The 19,081-nt window shown below is 59.7% G+C and overlaps 1 protein-coding gene across 2 annotated transcripts; it reads left to right on the top strand.

The window, feature by feature from the left end:
- Window positions 1–1,875: 1,875 nt before the first annotated feature.
- LCN12 (lipocalin 12) lies at window positions 1,876–6,876 on the top strand. Of its 2 annotated transcripts, XM_030920305.1 has the most exons (9): window positions 1,876–1,949; window positions 3,728–3,889; window positions 4,100–4,221; window positions 4,674–4,810; window positions 5,220–5,299; window positions 5,368–5,484; window positions 5,674–5,775; window positions 6,101–6,202; window positions 6,749–6,875. In XM_030920305.1, exons 3-8 carry the CDS (start codon window positions 4,108–4,110, stop codon window positions 6,199–6,201), a joined length of 651 nt encoding a protein of 216 aa, XP_030776165.1. In that variant the 5' UTR covers window positions 1,876–1,949; window positions 3,728–3,889; window positions 4,100–4,107; the 3' UTR covers window position 6,202; window positions 6,749–6,875. The 2 variants fall into 2 exon arrangements, with proteins under 2 accessions (XP_030776165.1, XP_010370989.1); XM_010372687.2 differs by lacking the exon at window positions 6,101–6,202 and having other exon boundaries at window positions 6,749–6,876.
- The last annotated feature ends 12,205 nt before the right edge of the window (window positions 6,877–19,081 follow it).

Genomic DNA, 19,081 nt, shown 5'->3' with positions numbered 1-19,081 from the left:
GACCCGGGATCATGCCACTGCCTCCAGCCTGGGTGACAGCAAGACTCCGTCTCCAAACAACTAACTAACTAAATAATAATAATAATAATAATAATAATAACAACAACAACATGGAAAGGGCTGGGCGCGGTGGCTCACGCCTGTAATTCTAGCACTTTGGGAGGCTGAGGCGGGCAGATCACTTGAGGTCAGGAGTTTGAAACCAGCCTGGCCAACATGGTGAAATCCCATCTCTACTGAAAATACAAAAAAATTAGCCAGTTGTGGTGTTGGGGGCCTGTAATCCCAGCTACTCAGGAGGCTCAGGCAGGAAAATCACTTGAATCCAGGAGACAGAGGTTGCAGTGAGCCGAGATCACACCACTGCACTCCAGCCTGGGTGACACAGCAAGACTGTTTCAATTTATTTAAACAACAACAAACAAGCCAAAAAAAAAGAAAAAAAAAAAAAACTATGTAAACTGGCTGGGCACAGTGGCTCACACCTTTTCTTTTCTTCTTTTTTTTTTTAGACAGAGTCTTGCTCTGTCACCCAGGCTGGAGTGCAGTGGTGTGATCTCGGCTCACTGCAAGCTCTGCCTCCCAGGTTCACGCCATTCTGCTGCCTCAGCCTACCGAGTAGCTGGGACTACAGGTGCCTGCCACCATGCCCAGCTAATATTTTGTACTTTTAATAGAGACAGGGTTTCACCGTGTTAGCCAGGATGGTCTCGATTTCCTGACCTCGTGATCCACCCACCTTGGCCTCCCAAAGTGCTGGGATTATAGGCATGAGCCACTGCACCTGGCCAAAAAAAAAAAAAAACTATGCAAACTGGCTGGGCACAGTGGCTCACACCTTTAATCTCAGCACTTTGAGAGGCTGAGGCAGGAGGATTGCTTGAGGCCAGGAGTTCAAGATCTGACTGGGCAACATAGTGAGACCTCATCTCTATTTTTTAAAAAAGCTTTTTAATCTGTAGAAACTAACATTTAATTGTTAGCAGTCTTGCCCAAGACCTGTGGGGTCAGTAGTCCAGGACTGTCCTGGGTGCCCCCCCCACCTTGCCTGGACGTGAAAGTGCTGTGTGGGGCCCCGGGCGCCCCTGGTCCCACAGGCAGGGCCGACAGTCGGGTGCCATGCCCGTCCTCCCTGCCCACGCAGGTGCTCAGAGGGACAGGTGGCCAGGACTCCTCCATGTGGGGACGAGGCACCCTCTTCCCTTCCCTGCCACGCGCCAACCATCCCTGCCTCCGCACCCCCACCCCCAAGGGGCCTCCCAGCGCCCAGGACCATGTCAGGGAAAAGGTCTTTGCCTGGGGAGTGGGAAGAGAGAGGGGAGGGTGGGCAGAGGATAGGCCGGGAGTTTTCCGGGAACGGAGGAACGCGCAGTGGAGGGGACGTGTGTCCTTGTTGCTGTAGGGGGAGGCAGAGATGAAGGCGATGGGTTGGGGGGGGGGGTGCCGGGGAGGGAAGCAGAGAGAAGAGAGGACCTGATGGGAGGGCTCGGTGGGAGAGGCCCCAGGGACTGGTCCCCACGGTGGGCTGGGGGTCCAGAGTGCTGAATGGAAGCAGCGGTTTCCCTCCCGCCTCTCAAGGACGCCCTGCAGCAGGTGCGACTGCTCCTCCCCGTGGCACGCAAGCTCCCGGGCACCGCCTCCCTCCTCGGCCTCCCAAAGCGCTGGGCTCACTGGCGTGTGCCGCCGCGCCCGGTCCTCCCACCCCAGGCGGTGTGGAAGGCCGAGGGCAGAGCCAGGACTCCCCCGGGCGCCCGGCAGGTTCCCGAAGGCCAGCGTCCGGCAGGGCCCGTTCCGGCGCCGCCGGCCCAGCCAGGCAAAGGCACCTGCAGGACCCTGATTGGGCGGCGGAGGTCACGTGCCCGCCCTCCACCAATCACGTTAGACGGGAGGAGCAGCACCTGTGACTGCCCCGCGGTGGCGGGGGGAGGCGCCCCGAACCCATTGTCCAGGTCTGGAGGCTCCTGCTGGGGACGTGGGGGGCACCGAGGTTAAGGGCAGCAGCCAGTGACTACCTGGAGGCACACACAGACCTCCAGGGTGGCAGGAGTGGGTCTGGGAGAGGGGGCATGGGGCCTGAGGCGCTGCTTGGAGCCCAGGGACGCCCCTCTGTGTCGAGGACTGGGCCCACCCGACCTCTGCTGCTCAGTCTCCGTGGGGCTCGGGCTGGCCAGGAAGGCCCAGTTTTCCACCCGCAGGGCCCTGCATGGGCGGGGTCAGTGGTGGGGACTGTGATCCCAGATCTCCCCAGTGCCCTGCGATAAGACGGCTCCGGGAGGGGTGCCTGCTGAGCTGAGAGCAGGACCCTGGGGTGGCTGACAGCTGCTCCTAGGCTGGCTTGGGCCAGGGGGATGGTGGAGAGTCGAAGGCTCCTCTGGGGAGCTCAGGGGAATGAACAGATTATTTCCAACTTTTCTTTTCCTGGGCCAGCCTCCTGAAACGCTAGCATTGTGCTGGTAAGACAAGGTACAGCAAGCTGCCCTTCTATGTGGGCAGTGAGGCCTGGGACGGAGCCCAGCCCTGGAGTCCTGAAGTCCTGGGGGCTGGGTTCTTTGAGTGGCCAGGCTAGGGCTGCCACCCAGGGCAGGCTGTCAAGGCCCAGGACACTTCCTGGGATGAGCCCAAGTCCCTTGTAAGCAGGGCTGGGTGAGGGGAAGAGGTGGCCAGGACAGGGAATCTGGAGTGGGAGGGGGCGGCCGGGACAGGGAATCTGGGGTGGGAGGGGGCGGCCAGGACAGGGAATCTGGGGTGGGAGGGGGCGGCCAGGACAGGGACCTGGGGGGAGGAGGTGGCCTGGGCAGGGGCTCACAGACCAGGCACACCATGAGTGGGAGGCCCTTGGCTCACCCTTGGTGACCCCGTAACATGGAGCCCAGCACCCAGAGGCTTCAGCTACCTGTGTGGAATGGGAGGAGAGGTCAGGAAGGGGACTCCACTCCCTAGCCCCGTCGTCCAAGGAGTGCCAGGGCAGCTAGAAGCCCCAAACCTGTCAATGCCCTCCCTGCCAGCCCTCTTTTTACATTTTATGTTTATATTTTTAGAGATGAGATCTCACTCTGTTGCCCAGGCTGGAGTCCGGTGGCACATCATAGCTCACTGCAGGCTCAAACTCCTGGGCTCAAGCAATCCTCCCACCTCAGCCTCTCAAGTAGCTGGGAGCACAGGTGTGCACCACCACCCTGCGCTAATTTTTAAATTTTTTTGTAGAGATAGAGTCTCACTGTGTTGTGCAGGGTGATGTCAAACTCCTGGGCTCCAGCAATCCTCCCGCCTTAGCCTCCCAAAGTGCTGGGATTATAGGCATGAGCCTCTGCGCCTGGCCTACCAACCCTTTCTTTCAGGCAGGGCCAGCATGGGGTGCCCACTCATGTTAGTGGGGCTTCTCAGCCCTGCCCCTCCCTCTGGGCAGAGACTGCCTTTGAAATGCCCCAGCCGTCCTCACCAGGGTGCCTGGGTGCTCTGCAGGCCCCAGCCTCCCTACTTGCGTGCTCGGGGCACCTCCACCCTGACCTCATGGCCACAGGGCCCCTCCCTGGTCCTGTTCTTGCTCCAGGGCCACAGCCCACGCTATGGTTCAGGCATGTGCAGAGGCAGGCGGGATGGGGCAGGGGGGCGGCTGGCAGGCCCAGGCCCTGCAGGGGGAATGCCCAGGTTTGGCCATAGCTGGGCCCTGTCCCTTATGGCTGCGGCAGGTCATGCTCTCTGCCTGAGATGAAACATTCTGTGACAGGGTGGAAGGCTGGGGAAGGCTGCATGGGGCCTCTGAACCCCCAGCGTGGAGCACTCGGAAGGGGTCTGAAGGGGTGCAGGGCCTCAGGAATGAGAAGATGAGGTGGAAGGTGGACCTGGGGGCCCCTCCTACCCCACCTGGCTGGAACCCAAGAGACTGTAGGTGGGTGGGTGGTACCTGAGGAGAGCCCGCCCCACACAGCCCACCCCAAGCCTGCCCTGGGCACCACCTCTCCTGCCAGTCCTGAGGAGGGAGGCAGAGGGGCACACCCCCCTTGGGAGGGGCACCTGCTGGGTACGTGCATGAAGAGGGGGGTCTCTGGGTCACCTGCCCATGGCCACTTCCTTCTCGCTGTGCCCGTCGGCCCAACAGCTGCCAGGATGAGGCTGCCATGTGGCTTGTGGCTGTGGCTTTCCTTGCTGAAAGTCCTGCAGGGCCAGACCCCAAGCCCCCCGCCGCTCCCACCCCCAGTGCAGAGCTTCCAAGGAAACCAGGTACAGGGGTTTTGAGGGAAGGAGAAGCAGCTGGCTGGGTCTAAGTGCAGGGGGAGACTGGTGGCTGAGCAGGCCTGGGGATGCTGCCCAGAGAGTCAGGACCAGCCCTGCTTCCAGGAGGGCCTGGGCGGGCCCCCGACCTCCAGCAGAGGAGGGCCCAGCGCAGACCTTCCTGGCACCAATTCCCTACCGTCACCCCCGCCCATCGCTCCCTCTGTGCTTGAGGGGAAACTGAGGTTTAGGAAGGCCGCACAGCCACTGGCCAGGGTCACCATGTCCCTGCCAGACCCAGGGTAGGCTCCGGTTCTTGCCAGTGTCCCTGGCGCCGGCCCAGCTGGGAGCATTGCTCTGTGAGGGGTCCAGAAGCTGCCAGAGAGGGCAGGAGGGGGCTCCTGACCCTGCCCACCACCACCCCTGCCTCCCACCGCCCCTGCCCAACGCCGCCCCTGCAGTTCCAGGGGGAATGGTTTGTCCTGGGCCTGGCGGGCAACAGCTTCAGGCCGGAGCACAGGGCGCTACTGAACCCTTTCACCGCAACTTTCGAGCTAAGTGACAATGGCCGCTTTGAGGTGTGGAATGCCATGACTCGGTGAGTGGCTCCCTGATGTTCCAAGCAGGTGAGGAGGATCCTGGGCCTGGGTCCCAGTTACCAGTGGCTCAGGTGCGCCATGGGCCCTGTCCCAGCATGGGCAGCTTCATGACTCTGGCTGCTAATGACCAAACCCAGCTGGGAAGTATACAAAAAAACATGGGCACTGGGTGCACTGGCTCACACCTGTAATCCCAGCACTTCGGGAGGCAGAGGCAGAAGGATCACTTAACTCAGGAGTTTGAGACCAGCCTGAGCAATATAGTTGGACACCATCTCCACTCATGAGGCTTGGCCACTCCCGCCATGGGTCCCTCTGAATGAGCGGCTGAAATCTCCTGGGGGGCTCACCTTGGCATGGAACTGCCAGCTTCCGGAGTCTTCCGCCTCCACCCGTCCCCTCCCACAGAGGCCAGCACTGTGACACGTGGTCTTATGTGCTGATACCGGCAGCCCAGCCCGGGCAGTTCACGGTGGACCACGGTGTGGGTAAGCCGGTCACAGGAGGGAGGGACGGGGCGCTGGCCCACAGGGACGTGACATCTGTGCTCCCTCAGAACCTGGGGCAGACAGAGAGGAGACCTGGGTGGTGGACAGCGACTACACCCAGTTTGCCCTGATGCTGTCCCGGAGACACACGAGCAACCTGGCTGTCCTCAGGATCAGCCTGCTGGGTGAGCCCCCCACCCCGCCCTGGGCCCGTGTGTGGGCCTGGAGGCACCTCCTTCTGGGCTTCGGGTCAGACCCTGCCTCCCCACCCTGCCTGGAGTGACTTGGGGGCACAGATAGTTCAATCTCCCACCTACCCAGCCCCCAACCCCCTGCCAAGTGCCCAGACCCACGCTGGGCTCCCTGGGCTGCAGGCAGGAGCTGGCTGCTGCCTCCCGGGACACTGGACCAGTTTATCTGCCTGAGCAGAGCTCAGGGCCTCTCGGATGACAACATTGTCTTCCCAGATGTGACCGGTAATGTGGCTCACCTGCGGGCATGCTGGGCATTAGGCACGGGGCCCGCAGGAGTGAGTGTGGTTGACCCTAGAGGGGTTGGACTCAATGTCTGCCCAGGGAGCTCAGTCCCAGCCTGCACTCAGGGGTCTCAAGGCTCCTGGGTCCCTGCCCTCAACCCAGGCTCTGAGCCACCTCCTCCCGCCCCGGGTCCCCTGTCCCGGGCCACCTTTTCATGCCCCAGGTCCCCTGTCCCGGGCCACCTCCTCTCACCCCAGATCCCCTGTCCTGGACCACCTCCTCCCGTCACCTATCCCTGCTCACAAGGAGCTTGGACTCATCCCAGGAGGTGCCCTGGACCTCAGCAGGCTGCCCTGGGTGGCAGCCCCAGCCTGGCCACTCAGAGAGCCCCAGCCCCCAAGCCTGACTCTTCTTGTGGGAGGGTGAGGTCAGCCTGAGGCCCTCCTCTTCCTGGAGGGATGCCCACCATGCCCTTCTGATTCCTGCCTCTGGTCCTTTACATGTGCATAACCACAGGCATACATACTCACGCATGAGCAAACATGTACACACTGGCACATGCCTCCACGTGTGAACACCTACTTACTCACATGCCACTCACACTTCTACACATGCTGCCTACCCATGCACAGACACACGTGCTGGTCTGCACACACCTGTATGCACCTGCACACTCGCTATGCCAGGCCTCCTGGGTCTGCAGTGAGTCTGGGCATGGGGACAGACAGGGCCAGGTGAGGGGCTTCCTGAGGACCTGGGACTGTTGGCAGGGCAGCTGCTGTGGGTCACATCTTCTGCCCTTCTCAGCCTCCCTCACCACCTCCTTCCCCTAGACCCGATGCTGGTCCCCTTTCTCCCTCCTGCTCCTCACCCGAAGCTACTTGCCCCTCCTTTGTGCCCTCCCTTGCTTCCTCCTGGGCTCTGTCCCCTGCTCCCCCTTTGTCCTCTGTCCCGACTCCATCTCCCCCACCAGGCTGGTCACCCCAGGCCAGCATCTGTTGAAGGATGAAGTAGCTCCTGCCCGGCCCGGACCTGCCTCACAGCTGCGCGAGCTCTGCCCTCCTCCACTCTCAAACCTGAATAAATGCACCATGTCCAGAGTCCCAGAGTGTGACCACTGTGACCTTGGGGTGGGCAAGGAGACAGGAGCAAGGAGACCGCTGACCCTGTAGGGCTGCAACAGCTCCTCTGGGCACACTACGGCCCCCCAGCTGGCTCTCTCTGGCCAGTGTGTGTGAGTGTGTCAGTGAGGGCATGCACACGTGTGTTCATGCATGAGTCTTTGCCCATGGTTGCAGGTTGTACAAGGTCGTTTCCAGGCCAAGGCCCCTGCATCCCTGCCCCTTGGGCCCTCAGCTATGGGAGTTCGTAGGCGCTTCTCCACCTCCATCCTGGTCAGCACTCGGGGCTGCCGTGCCAGATGCAGCCGGGCTGGGGCTTGCCCCGGGAACGCTCAGACCCTGAGCTGTCCCAGGCAGCAGCCACTCTGTCAGGGAGGCTGGCCTGGAGCTACCAGGGCCCCAGAACAGGAGGAGGCCCTGGTGCAGATGCCCCAGGCCTGGGAGAGGGGATGCAACGACAAGCAGCCTCAGGCTGGAGCCTGCTGGGCACAGAGACACAAAGGGTTTGAGGCCTCAACCCAGATGCCCACTCCCAGCCTGAGCCCCCCAACCCTGACTGTACACCCCTACAAGATGGCTACATTCGGACGCCCACCCCCACTGGCCAGCCAGAGCAACCCACTTCTCAGCCCTCTGATGTCTGTGTCCATCTCGGCCCCCACTGTCCTCCGGGCAGGGAGAGCAGGACACTGCCCAGGGCAGCCATGGACCCTAGTGGTCTCTGGCCTTGCTAGAGAGCAAAGAGCATCCAGAGACCCTCAACTTGCAGCCTAACCTTCACCCACCAGGAGCACCCGCTGCCCAGGAGCATGGCCCTGTTTAGAATCCTTCTACCATCATGCGTGCCGCCTGCTGGGCAAGCTGTACAGGATCCAAGCACATTCTGGAATTTGAGGATGGACAGAGATAGCAGACAGACTGGACTCCCTCCCTGCCCTGATGACCCCAACAAGATGGACCCCCATAATCAACTCAAACGACACCAGCTGTGGTGCTTACTGCAGCCACAATTCAACCTTTTCTTTGTGTCTGACTCCCCAACACACAACCCTCACAAGGGCAGGCACAGGCCTGCTTTGTCCATCACTCTATCCCACATTCCAATATGGCGCCTGACACAGAGAAAGCTGCTGAATGATGGATGGATGGATGGTTGGATGATGGGTGGATGGATGGATAGATGAGCAAATAAATAGATAAATGGAAGGATGGGTGGATGGGTGTGTGAATGGACGGATGGGTAGATGGTTGGATGATGGATGGGTGGATAGATGGGTAGATGGATGGATAGATGGTTGGATATTGGGTGGATGGATGGCTGGATGATGGGTGGATGGATGGATGGATGGATGGGTAGATTAGTGGATAAATGGATGGATGGAGGGGTGGGTGGATGGATGGATGGGTAGATGTTTGGATGATGGATGGTTGGATGATGGGTAGATGGATGGATGGATAGTTGGATGGTGCGTGGATGGATGGATAGTTGGATGGTGCGTAGATGGATGGATGGATGGTTGGATATTGGGTGGGTGGGTGGATGGATGATTGAATGGTGGGAAGGTAGGTGGATGGGTGGATGTTTAGATGATGGGTAGGTGGGTGGATGGTTGGATGATGGGTGGGTGGACGGATGGGTAGATTAGTGGATAAATGGATGGATGGAGGGGTGGGTGGATAAATGGATGGATGGAGGGGTGGGGGGATGGTTGGGTCGATGGTTGGGTGATGGATAGGTGGATAGATGGGTAGATGGATGGATGGATGGTTGGATAATGGGTGGGTTGCTGGATGGATGGTTAGATGATGGGTAGGTGGGTAGATGAATGGTTGGATGATGGGTGGATGGATGGATGGATGGTTGGATGGATGGGTAGGTAAGTGGATGGATGGTTGGATGATGGGTGGATGGATGGATGGATGGTTGGATATTGGGTGGGTGGGTGGATGGATGATTGGATGATGGGTAAGTGGGTGGATGGATGGGTAGATTAGTGGATAAATGGATGGAGGGGTGGATGGATGGATAGTTGGATGGATGATGCTTTTTTGCTCTTTTTTTCTTGTGCCCTGGATGAGGAGGCTGAGGTTAAAAGCAGCAAGTTTGGCTGTGTCTGGATTGGGAGACATTCTATACTGTGTGGTCATGAGGACACAAGCCTGGGTGTCAGAAATCCTGGACCACGGCCTGGCATGTATTAGATTTAACCCTGGGAAGGTTGAGAGTGAAGGTGGCTGTCCTTTGGCAGAAAAGACTTGTTGGGTGTTCCTTCCTGAATATGTCAAGGAAGGGTCCCTCCACCCTGGAGTGGGGGTCAGACACAAGGTCCCCCAGAGCAATGGCCTCACTCTCTGCTCTCTTACTCCTTCTCTTCATCCCTCCTCCTACTGGGCCATGGTGTCCCCATGGGTGAGACTCACTCTGCAGGACCAGGACCTGGGCCTTCACCAGCCCAGGGCCTGGGCCATGCCCTCACCCGATGCCTGGCTGCAGTAGGGGATGGCTCCTCTGTGGGGTCCAGGCAGAGGACCCAGGCCAAAAGAGAGGAGTGTCCTAGAGACGCTCAGCTTGGGAAGAGAGCCCTGCCCTGCCCCTGACAACCTAAGAGAGACTCTGGAGGCCACCTTCTCCCTCTTGACCTGGCACAGGCTTTGCCGGTGGGAATCCTTTTCAGTCCCTCTGCACAGATGGGGAAACTGTGAGGTTCAGGAAGGCTGGTTGGTCACTTGGCAGGGTCACCCTGCCCCTGCCAGCTTCCCTCCCCCAAGGCAGGGAACATAACCCCGGCTGCAAGATCATGACCACCATATGTAGGTGGGAGCCACCGCCTTCCTGGCACCCAACTACACCCTCCGGTGGTGGCCAGCTCCCTGGACAAAGGCACAAGCAGAGAATAAGACTCCTCAACGGTACCCTCCTCCTCCCTGGCGGTGTCTCTGCAAAGCCCAACACACTCCCCTTCCCTCCACATTAACTCCTGGCTGGGAAGACAGGAGATGCTGCCTAGGCCTGTGTTCCTTCCCAGCTTCAATGGGGAGGGCGGACTTCAGGCCTGGCTGGATCCAGGGCCCCAGCCACCCCCTTCTGCTTCACTGGCCCTGGCCGGAGTGGCTGTGCCATCCCATTGGCCACTTGGCTCCCACCTGGGTTGCAGGATGATCTCTCTCCCAGAAGTCCTCAATCCTGGATGGAGGCTGTGTCCCCCCATCAGTGGTCAGGGGGCCCCTCCACACAGCCCTCCCTCTGTCTTGGACTCCAGCTACCACAACCCCCCTCATCCCATCGTTCCTGGGGTGACACAACTCTCTCTGGCCCTGGTGGTAGCTCCTGTGTGAACCTCCTCCCCTCAAGTCCCGCAGGGGCACCACCAGCACTTCCCGGCTGAAAGCCCTTTCCCCATGTCTGCATGAGGGGACGGGGCTGGGAGCAGGTGGTGTGGAGCCGAGGCCAGGCAGGTGATCCAGGAATGTCTGCCAGCATGTGAGCCCAGAGGCCTGGGGCTGGACACAGACCAGAGAGGGAGTCTGCCTGCCCACCTGTCTGCTTGCTGGAGTCAAGTCAGGCTGACCCTGTGGAGTGGGGTGTCCTGCTGTCCCCTACCCCCATGTCCCAAGCACAGCAGCCCAGGCCCCTGTGGGTGGCCAGATTGAATCTCTTTATCCTGGCCTGAGTGGAGCCGCTCCCAGGTCACCATCTGGGCCTGCTGGGCCTGGGAACAGCCTGTGCCTGCCCCTCCCACAGAACAGGGTCAGTGGGGTTGGGAGCAGGTAAGTTCTGGTGGGTGAAGGGGCTGGACCCAGGGCTGGCTTCCGTCCCTCCAGTGGTCACCACCACCTCCCAGATCAGGCCCTGCGGTGACAGAGGGGGCCTTTCCCCGAAGGCCCACTGTGGTCCCTCTCAGCCTTGTCCAGGGCCCGCCACAGCCACACAGAGCCTGTGCCTGCGATGGTGACCACAGGAGCCTGTGATGGTGACGGTGACCACAGACAGGCCACCCAGGACTCGGGCTGGGTATGGTGGGCTCTGGTGGGAAGCAGCTCCCGCACGGCTCATGGTGGGGAGGGTCCCCTCTGGTCCTCACCCCGTGATACCCCTTCCCAGAGCTCATGTCCCCTCGGGGCACTCTACCCACGGGACACCTTCCCTGGGCTGCCCCACAGGACAAGCGCTCCACCCATGCCCACTCAGACACTGAGAGGCGGCCCAGGAGGGGCTGGGCAGGTGGGAATGGAAGTTTCGGGTCTGGGCCAGGCCGTCCACAGGCCCAGGAGGGGAACCGGGCCCAGCTCCTCTTCACACTGTTCAGACCTGGGGCGACCAGGGGGCTCCTGGGTACCCACCCCAGCGCCCCAGACCGGAAAAGTGAGGCAAAGGTGGTGGAAGACCTGCCAGAGCCGCCCAGCACCTGGGCCCATGCTGCTTTCCTGGGGTCACGCTACAGAGCCCCTGGGCGGAGCGGGAAGCACGGGGTCCCCTTAGCGCTGCGCTGTCTTTTTGGGTCCCAGGCCCGCTCCTGTGCAGACTGTTCATCTGAGGGCTGTGGCGTGTGGTGGGGAGGCGGACACAGCTGTGCCCTGACCTCAAGAGTGGCCTGACCTGGGTGCAGGGCTGGGTCTGCCTCAGAAAACAGACACAAAGGCCACACACTATGTGATTCCATTTACAAAGTTCTAGAACAGGCCAAGCTCCTCTCACGTGACAGAAATCAGGTCTGCGGCTGCTGCGTCCGGGGTGGGGACGCTGTGGGGTGGGGTAGAATGTTCTGTGACCAGGGGTGAGGATGCTGCCGGCAGCTGCAGGGGTGGAATGTTGGAATGTTCCGTGTTGGGGATCGCAGCGCTGCCTGCAGCTGGCAGGAGGTGGAGGGGGTCTGGAATGTTCCACGTTGGGATCAGGTTTTGCTCACGTGGGTGTTCATCGAGGTGTGCGACTCAGGTGTCCATGTTGCTGTGAGGCGGCTCCCACGGTGGGACGTGGTGATGGTATGCTGGATGCCTCCACATGCACCTCTTGCCGTGTGTGGGTGAAACTCCTCCTGTTGAGTGCTGGGCTCCCGGGTCGGGGTCTGGAGGTGCAGCACACATTCATGTTCGCATTCTCAGAACATCCACTGACCCCCTCCCACCAGGCAGAGCCCACCCTCCCTGCCTTCATGTCTGCAGGGCCTGGCACAGAGCAGGAGGCCGCTGGGCACTGACTGTGGAGCTCAGAGCTGTGTTGGTGGACCAGGCATCCCGTGAGGCCACAGATGGTGGACGTGGGTCTGCCCTGCCTGGCCCACTCCTCCTCCACACTGCCCTTCACAGCACATGACTACGCAGCCAGGGCCCTGAGCCCTGCAGGAGGAGTTGAGGGGTATACACCAGGGCTGGAAGGCCTGGCACTGCTGCACAGAGATGAGGGGGGAGCCCAGGCTCCTCAGGAACTCGAGTGGAAGCCCCACCCACCAGGGCCTGCAGGAACAGGGCTACGAGGGGACTGCGTGCAGGAGCTGCTGGGAATGGGACCTGGAGCCTTGGCTGAAAGGGGCGGGGTCTCCTGCTGGCCCCTGAGCCCAGGGCCACCCAGCTCAGCCGGGCCCAGCACTCCCTGTCCTTCAGGCCCTGCCCGATCCAGTCTCTTTATCTTGGCCGAGAGCAGCGCCCTCCTGGCCACCATCTGGGCCTGCTGGGCCGGGACCAGCTTCCTGCGGGTTTCCAGCACTGCCTCTGCTTGTTTTCTGTAGGAGGAAGAAAGAGGGTTGGGGGCAGAGTCATCCAGGGACTGAGTGGGCGGCATGGGGGGCCAGACCTGTGGTGCAGAGCTGAGCTGGAGACACCCTCAGACCCTAGGCCCTGCTAGCTTTCTCCCGATCCCCAGGAAGCACAATTTCCCAGTAACTCCCTGGCGTGAGAAACTTGGCCCTGGCTCGCCGATTCCCCGATACTCACCCCACGCGTCCCATACAACGGGGGGACTCAGGGCTCCCGGCAGGACGGCCCACAGGGTCAGGGCAGCCACCAGGGCCCCCACACAGGGGAACAGGTGGGCCGAGGGGCCCCTCTCTAATCCTGGAGTGTGGGGAGGATCCAGCCTCCCAGTCCCCAGGGCTTCGTGTGTGTTGGAGGCCCCACTGCTGGAAAGGGGGTGCTATGTGAACGTGTCCCCAGATTTCATGTGTTGACGCTTCATCCCCAAATCCACTTTTTTTTTTTTTTTTTTTTTTGAGGCGGAGTCTCGCTCTGTCGCCTGGACTGGAGTGCAGTGGCCGGATCTCAGCTCACTGCAAGCTCCACCTCCCAGGTTCACGCCATTCTCCTGCCTCAGCCTCCCGAGTAGCTGGGACTACAGGCGCCCACCACCTCGCCCGGCTAGTTTTTGTATTTTTTTTAGTAGAGAAGGGGTTTCACCGTGTTAGCCAGGATAGTCTCGATCTCCTGACCTCGTGATCCACCCGTCTCGGCCTCCCAAAGTGCTGGGATTACAGGCTTGAGCCACCGCGCCCGGCCCCCAAATCCACTTTTTTTGTTTATAAGACAAGGTCTTGCTCTGTTGCCCAGGCTGGAGTGCAGTGGCACAACCTCTACTCACTGTAGCCTCCACCTCCCTGGCTCAAGCAATGCTCCCACTTCAGCCTCTCAAGTAGCTGGGATCAAAGGTCCGCCACCACGTCTGGCTAATTTTTAAGGTTTTTGTAGAGATGGGGTTTCTCCATGTTGGCCAGGTTGGTCTTGAACTCCTGGGCTCAAGCGATCCTCCAGCCTCGGCCTCCCAAAGTGCTAGGATTACAGGCGTGAACCACCTTGCTCAGGTCTCAGATCCACATGTTGGTTGGAGGTGGGGCATCTGGGAGGTGATTAGGGTTAGATAAGGTCCTCAGGGTTGGGCCCATGGTGGACTTGATGGCTTTATGAGAAGACAGAGACCTCAGCTGGCAGCTCTCGCCCTCCACCACACTGCAACTCGGCCCCTCAACCTTGGACTTCTCAGCCTCCTGAACTGTAAGAAATAAATTTATTTTCTCTGTACATTTCCAATGTCAGGTATTCAGTTATAGCCACAGAAAACTGACTAAGATGAAGGGGGTGAAGTTTAGGGGGGGCCTTGTGCAGGGGCAGCCCAGGATCCTCAGAGCCAACCCCAGGCAGCTCAGCCCACCCCAGGGGCTCTCCTGAGGTGGGCCATTGGGAGTCCACCTCCTAGTGTCCTCCTGGCAAACCAGAAATAGGAGTGGGCTGGGGCCGTGGGATCTCAAAGAGGGAGTGGCTGTGGGTACAGTCACCATGGTGAGGGAGCAGCAGCTGCCCAGGATGTATCAGGGAGGCTGAAACATTGTCTCCATCTCCAAGTGCAGGGTTTGCCTAGGCGTACACATGCCAGGCAGGCACCCACACACAGACACATGTGAACACATAGAGGCACACACGTGTGCACACAAGCATAGACAGGCACACGTGTACACACAAAGGCACACACATGCACATAGGCACACATGTACACACATGCACAGGCATGCACACACACGCACAGGCACACCCATGCACGCACACGCACACATAGGTACACATATGCACACAGGCACATGTGCACAGGCACGCACAGGCACATACACGCACGCACACACGCATGCACACAGGGCCTTCGCTCTGTGGCAGTCTCCCTTGTTTCTTCTGAAACATCTCCCCAGGGGTGTGGATGTGGGCTCTGTTGGACAGGAATGCTGGTGGAAAGCTATTTTGTTTTGCAGGAAATTGTCTTATTTCTTACGTTTGTGTGGATTAACTGGGATTGGGTTTTTTTCCACCCAGCCAGCAATTGTGCACTTCAGCGGTGATCAGAGCGAGTCCCTGGCCCCGTCCCCACGGGGACTCTGCCCTGGGAGGGGGGCTCAGGGTTGTAGGGATCCTCAGGCCGGACCCCGAGTTGGCTGGGAGGGTGCCGATGAGCATCTTGCCCCGTCCCTGCCTGACTCAGGGCACAGAGCCCAGGGCCTGGGAGTGCTCAGGGCAGGAGACGGAGCAGATGCCAGCATGAGGACGGCCCAGTCTGGCAGACAGATGTCAGACAGAGGAAGAGGAGGCAGTCCACATGCCAGTGGGGCCAGAGGCCAGCACAGAGCACTGTTCCCACAGGGTCTGAGTCCTTGTGGGATGAGAGAACCCCACAGTGGATGGTGAAGCCGGTGGGCCTTCCGCATCCAAGGCAGGCGTCCCCTTTCTGTCAGCGGGGCCCCAGACCTGCCCTGGAGGCATCCCTGACCTCCAAAACTAGGATAAGGCCATGAGCCCAGGAGATGGGGCTGGTTGGGGGCAGGGAGGAGGAGAGGGGTGGACTCTAAGGCCGGGCTGAGGATGTGGCCTGGGGTCTGGGGGTTCTTGTTCTGGAGCCAGCGGAAGCCCCTGCGTGAGGGGAGAACCGACTGCACCGCTGGGCCGCAAGGCGAGGCACAGGGTTGGTGGGCTGTGGGGCTGGGGCTGGGGGTCAGCTCAGGGAGCAGCACGCAGGCTCAGGGAACCCCTCTGGAGGCGCCTGGGAGTTGGGGGAGGGGGCCCACCTCATACCCACACTGTCCTGTGACCCACCCAGGGGGGACCACCCCAGGCCTGGCAGAGAGCACCGTGCCCACCCTGGCCCTGGAGGTGGTTCTGGGGCTTGGGGTAGTTTCTCTTCTGCTCTCCCCCTCCCCTCAGGCTGGAGAGTGCTGGGGTCCAGCCTCCTGTGACCATGGGGCACCCTGGGCAGAAGCTCGCTGACGAGGGGCCCTGCAGGCCTGGCACTGACCTGAGACGGGCAGGCGGTCCGTGAGCCCATCAGTTGCTGCCTTGAGCAGCTGTGGGCGTGGCACTGCCCTAGGGTTCAGCACCTGCCTGACCGCCTGGCGTCAAAGCTGCCTGTCCTCCCAGCCCCCGCACTACCTGCCACTCCCTGCTCGGCAGAGGACGGAGACTCGGGCCACACCCAGGGAGGGACTGCTCTGGCTCAACATGGAATCCTAGGTTGTAGCTGCCTGCTTCCCCGGCTGTCTTTGCGTAGCAAGGTGGCTGAATCTGCGCAGAGGGCAGGACGCCAGGTGTGCGCCTCCCGGGAGACGGTCCTAGAGAGGGACCAGGCCGCACACCTGGGGCTGGAAGGCTCCATGACTGGATGTTTGCAAGAAACAGAAAGAAGCTTCCGTCCCATCTCAGCCACAGGCACGCCGGATCCTCTGCTGCTTTGCCACAAGCTCGGGGGTTTCAGTGAGACCCTCTCCCACTCCCACAGCCTCAAGTGGACCAGGGAGCCCTGGTGTTGCTCCCTGGGCGCTCTCGACCGCCCAAGGTGGCTAAGGAGAAAGGCCTATCTTGAAAGGACTGGAAAACAGTGCATCAGTATTTTAAAAATTAAGCTACACCATCATAGGACCTGGTTATTGCCTTCCTGGGTATTTACCCAAAAGAGATACAGCACACACCCACGCACGATGCGTGTGCCCACAGCGGCTTTATCTGTAATGGCCCCAAACTGGAAACACCCCCAGGTCCACCCACAGGTGAAGGAGAATAAATCGTGATGTGTCTGCACAATGTGACACTGCCCAGCAGTGAACGAAGGAGCTACTGATGCTCTTGACAACCTGCACAGGCCCCAAAATAACCGCGCAGGGCGGAGGGCGTCCGGCAGCGAGAACGGTGCACGTGGACTGGCTCCACGCAGGCGAAGCCCTAGAAACGCAGGCTCATCTCCAGCGAGGAAAACACAGCAGTGGCCTGGGGGCAGGGGAGGTGGCGGAAAGAGGAGGGAGGGAGGGATTCCAGGGGGGCTCAGGGAATCTTTAGGGCGACCAACACAGTTGACCCCTGATTGCAATGATAGTTTCGTGGCTGTGTGCATCAAAACATATCACAGAGGCCGGGCGCGGTGGCTCAAGCCTGTAATCCCAGCACTTTGGGAGGCCGAGACGGGCGGATCACAAGGCAGGAGATCGAGACCATCCTGGCTAACACGGTGAAACCCCGTCTCTACTAAAAAATACAAAAACAAAAACTAGGCGGACGAGGTGGGCGGGCGCCTGTAGTCCCAGCTACTCGGGAGGCTGAGGCAGGAGAATGACGTAAACCCGGGAGGTGGAGCTTGCAGTGAGCTGAGATCCAACCACTGAACTCCAGCCCGGGCAACAGAGCGAGACTCCGTCTCAAAAAAAAAAAAAAAATAAAATAACATATCCCAGAGTTTGGGTGCGGTGATTCACGCCTGTAATCCCAGCACTTTGGGAGGCCGAGGCGGGTGGATCACCTGAAGTTGGGAGTTCGAGACCAGCCTGACCAATATGGAGAAACCCATCTCTACTAAAAAATACAAAAATTAGCCAGGTGTGGTGGTGGGCATCTGTAGTCCCAGCTATTCGGGAGGTTCAGGCAGGAGAATCGCTTGAACCCGGGAGGCGGCGGTTGCAGTGAGCTGAGGTCGCACCACTGCACTCCAGCCTGGGCGACAAGAGCGAAACTCCGTCTCAAACAAACAAACAAACAAACAAAAAACCGTTTTGCAGAGAAGGACTCAGAAGCCAATGGAAAAGCTGCCAGTAACTGAAGCTGGCCCAATGTGAGCCACGAAACAGGATGTGACACTAGGATGTGAGCCAAAGCATAAAATACCTGAGGTCCACACGGATGTCAGTAAAGGGCTGTGCCTACCCTGTGGGAGAGCAGAGACAAATCTCGGTGTAGCAAAAGTTGCAAATGTGTGTGAATTCTCCTTCCAGGGGAGGTGGGGGTCACACACAGGGACTTCATCCAGAGAGGACAGTTCAAAAAGAAAAAGACGGAGAGGCGCAGGGTTGGGGTGGGGGAACCCCAGCCAGGTACCAAGGTCAACATGGGCAGTGAAGGTCGTGCTGATGGTGTCCCCCGTGTGACGTGGTGGAAGCCCCGCCCCCATTCGCTTCCTCCCGACCATCACCGGATTCAGCGTGAGAAACTCAGCAGACGGAGCCCAATTGAGGGGTGCCCCACAGACAGCTGAGCAGTGCCCCTCAAGGCCGCTGAAGTCATCAAGGACCAGGAAAGGCTGAGAAACGTCACTTGGGAGGAGCCCACGGATGAGAGAGACAATGTCACGTGGTGACCTGGAAAGAAAGGGACTTTCAGTAACTAAGGGAATCTGGAGAAAGCCTGGACGTCAGCTGACTGGATGTCCCAACACTGGCTCACTGATTGTGACAAAGGGACCATGCCAATTAGGATGCCAGCGAGTGGGAAACTGGGGGAGGAGCACGCAGGAACTCCCTCATCTGTCTTCACTTTTTTTTTCTGTAAATATAAAACATTCTATGCTGGGTGCGGTGGCTCACGCCTGTAATCCCAGCACTTTGGGAGGCCAAGGAGGGTGGATCACCTCAGGTCAGGAGTTCGAGACCAGCCTGGCCAACATGGAGAAACCACATCTCTACTAAAAATACAAAAATTAGCCGGGCATGGTGGCGCATGCCTGTAATCCCAGCTACTCAGGAGGTTCAGGCAGGAGAATCGCTTGCCTCCCGGGAGGCAGAGGTTGCAGTGAGCTGAGATCACGCCACTGCACTCCAGCCTGGGCAAGAGTGAGACTCCACCTCAAAAAAAAAAAAAAAAAAAAAAAAAAAAAAAAAAAACCACACACACACACACACACACACACATATTCTAAAGTAACCAATATTTTTTTACTTTTATGTATTTATTTATGTTTGAGACAGAGCCTGGGCAACAAGAGCGAAACTCCGTCTCAAAAAAACCCCCAGGTAAGGCAGAGACCAAGGACCCACAAGATGCTCCCCAACCCAGGCTAAGCTTCAGGGAGCTGCTCGGACCCTGGAAGAGGACAGAGGCCCCCCAAGGCCTTAGGGGACCCCAGAGACTGTTGGGCCCAGAGGGAGGTATCTGGACCCTCCAGCCTGTGCCCACATCCTCTGACCCACCTGCCCATCATGCCTCTGCCAACGGGGCCCAGAGTTGATGCACCCCCACAGCCAAGTGTCTGGGTCACCAAGCCCTGAATTCAGAAACGCACATGTTCCCTGGGACCCCTGAGAATTGGGCTGTGGCCAGGCCAAGGCCAAAGTCCTCTGGGGAAGCCCCAGCCTAGGTCAGCAGTGGCCTCCCAGGGTCAGCCATCCCCAGGGGCCTCATTACAGGACCAGCTGCCCCACGCAGCAGCAGTTGAGGTGAGGCAGGTGGGCTGGGGGCCCTGG

Source organism: Rhinopithecus roxellana, chromosome 16 (assembly GCF_007565055.1).
Source record: "Rhinopithecus roxellana isolate Shanxi Qingling chromosome 16, ASM756505v1, whole genome shotgun sequence".
Classification (NCBI taxonomy): Eukaryota; Metazoa; Chordata; class Mammalia; order Primates; family Cercopithecidae; genus Rhinopithecus; species Rhinopithecus roxellana.
Note: the sequence above shows the minus strand (reverse complement) of the source record. Positions and strands in the feature narration are given on the sequence as shown.

Coding starts and splice junctions, on each gene's coding strand:
- LCN12 (XM_030920305.1), top strand. CDS start 4,108: ATGAGGCTGCCATGTGGCTTGTGGCTGTGGCTTTCCTTGCTGAAAGTC. Junction 5,485..5,673: donor CCTCAGGATCAGCCTGCTGG/GTGAGCCCCCCA, acceptor CCTGGGCTGCAG/GCAGGAGCTGGCTGCTGCCT. Junction 5,776..6,100: donor TGTCTTCCCAGATGTGACCG/GTAATGTGGCTC, acceptor GACTCATCCCAG/GAGGTGCCCTGGACCTCAGC.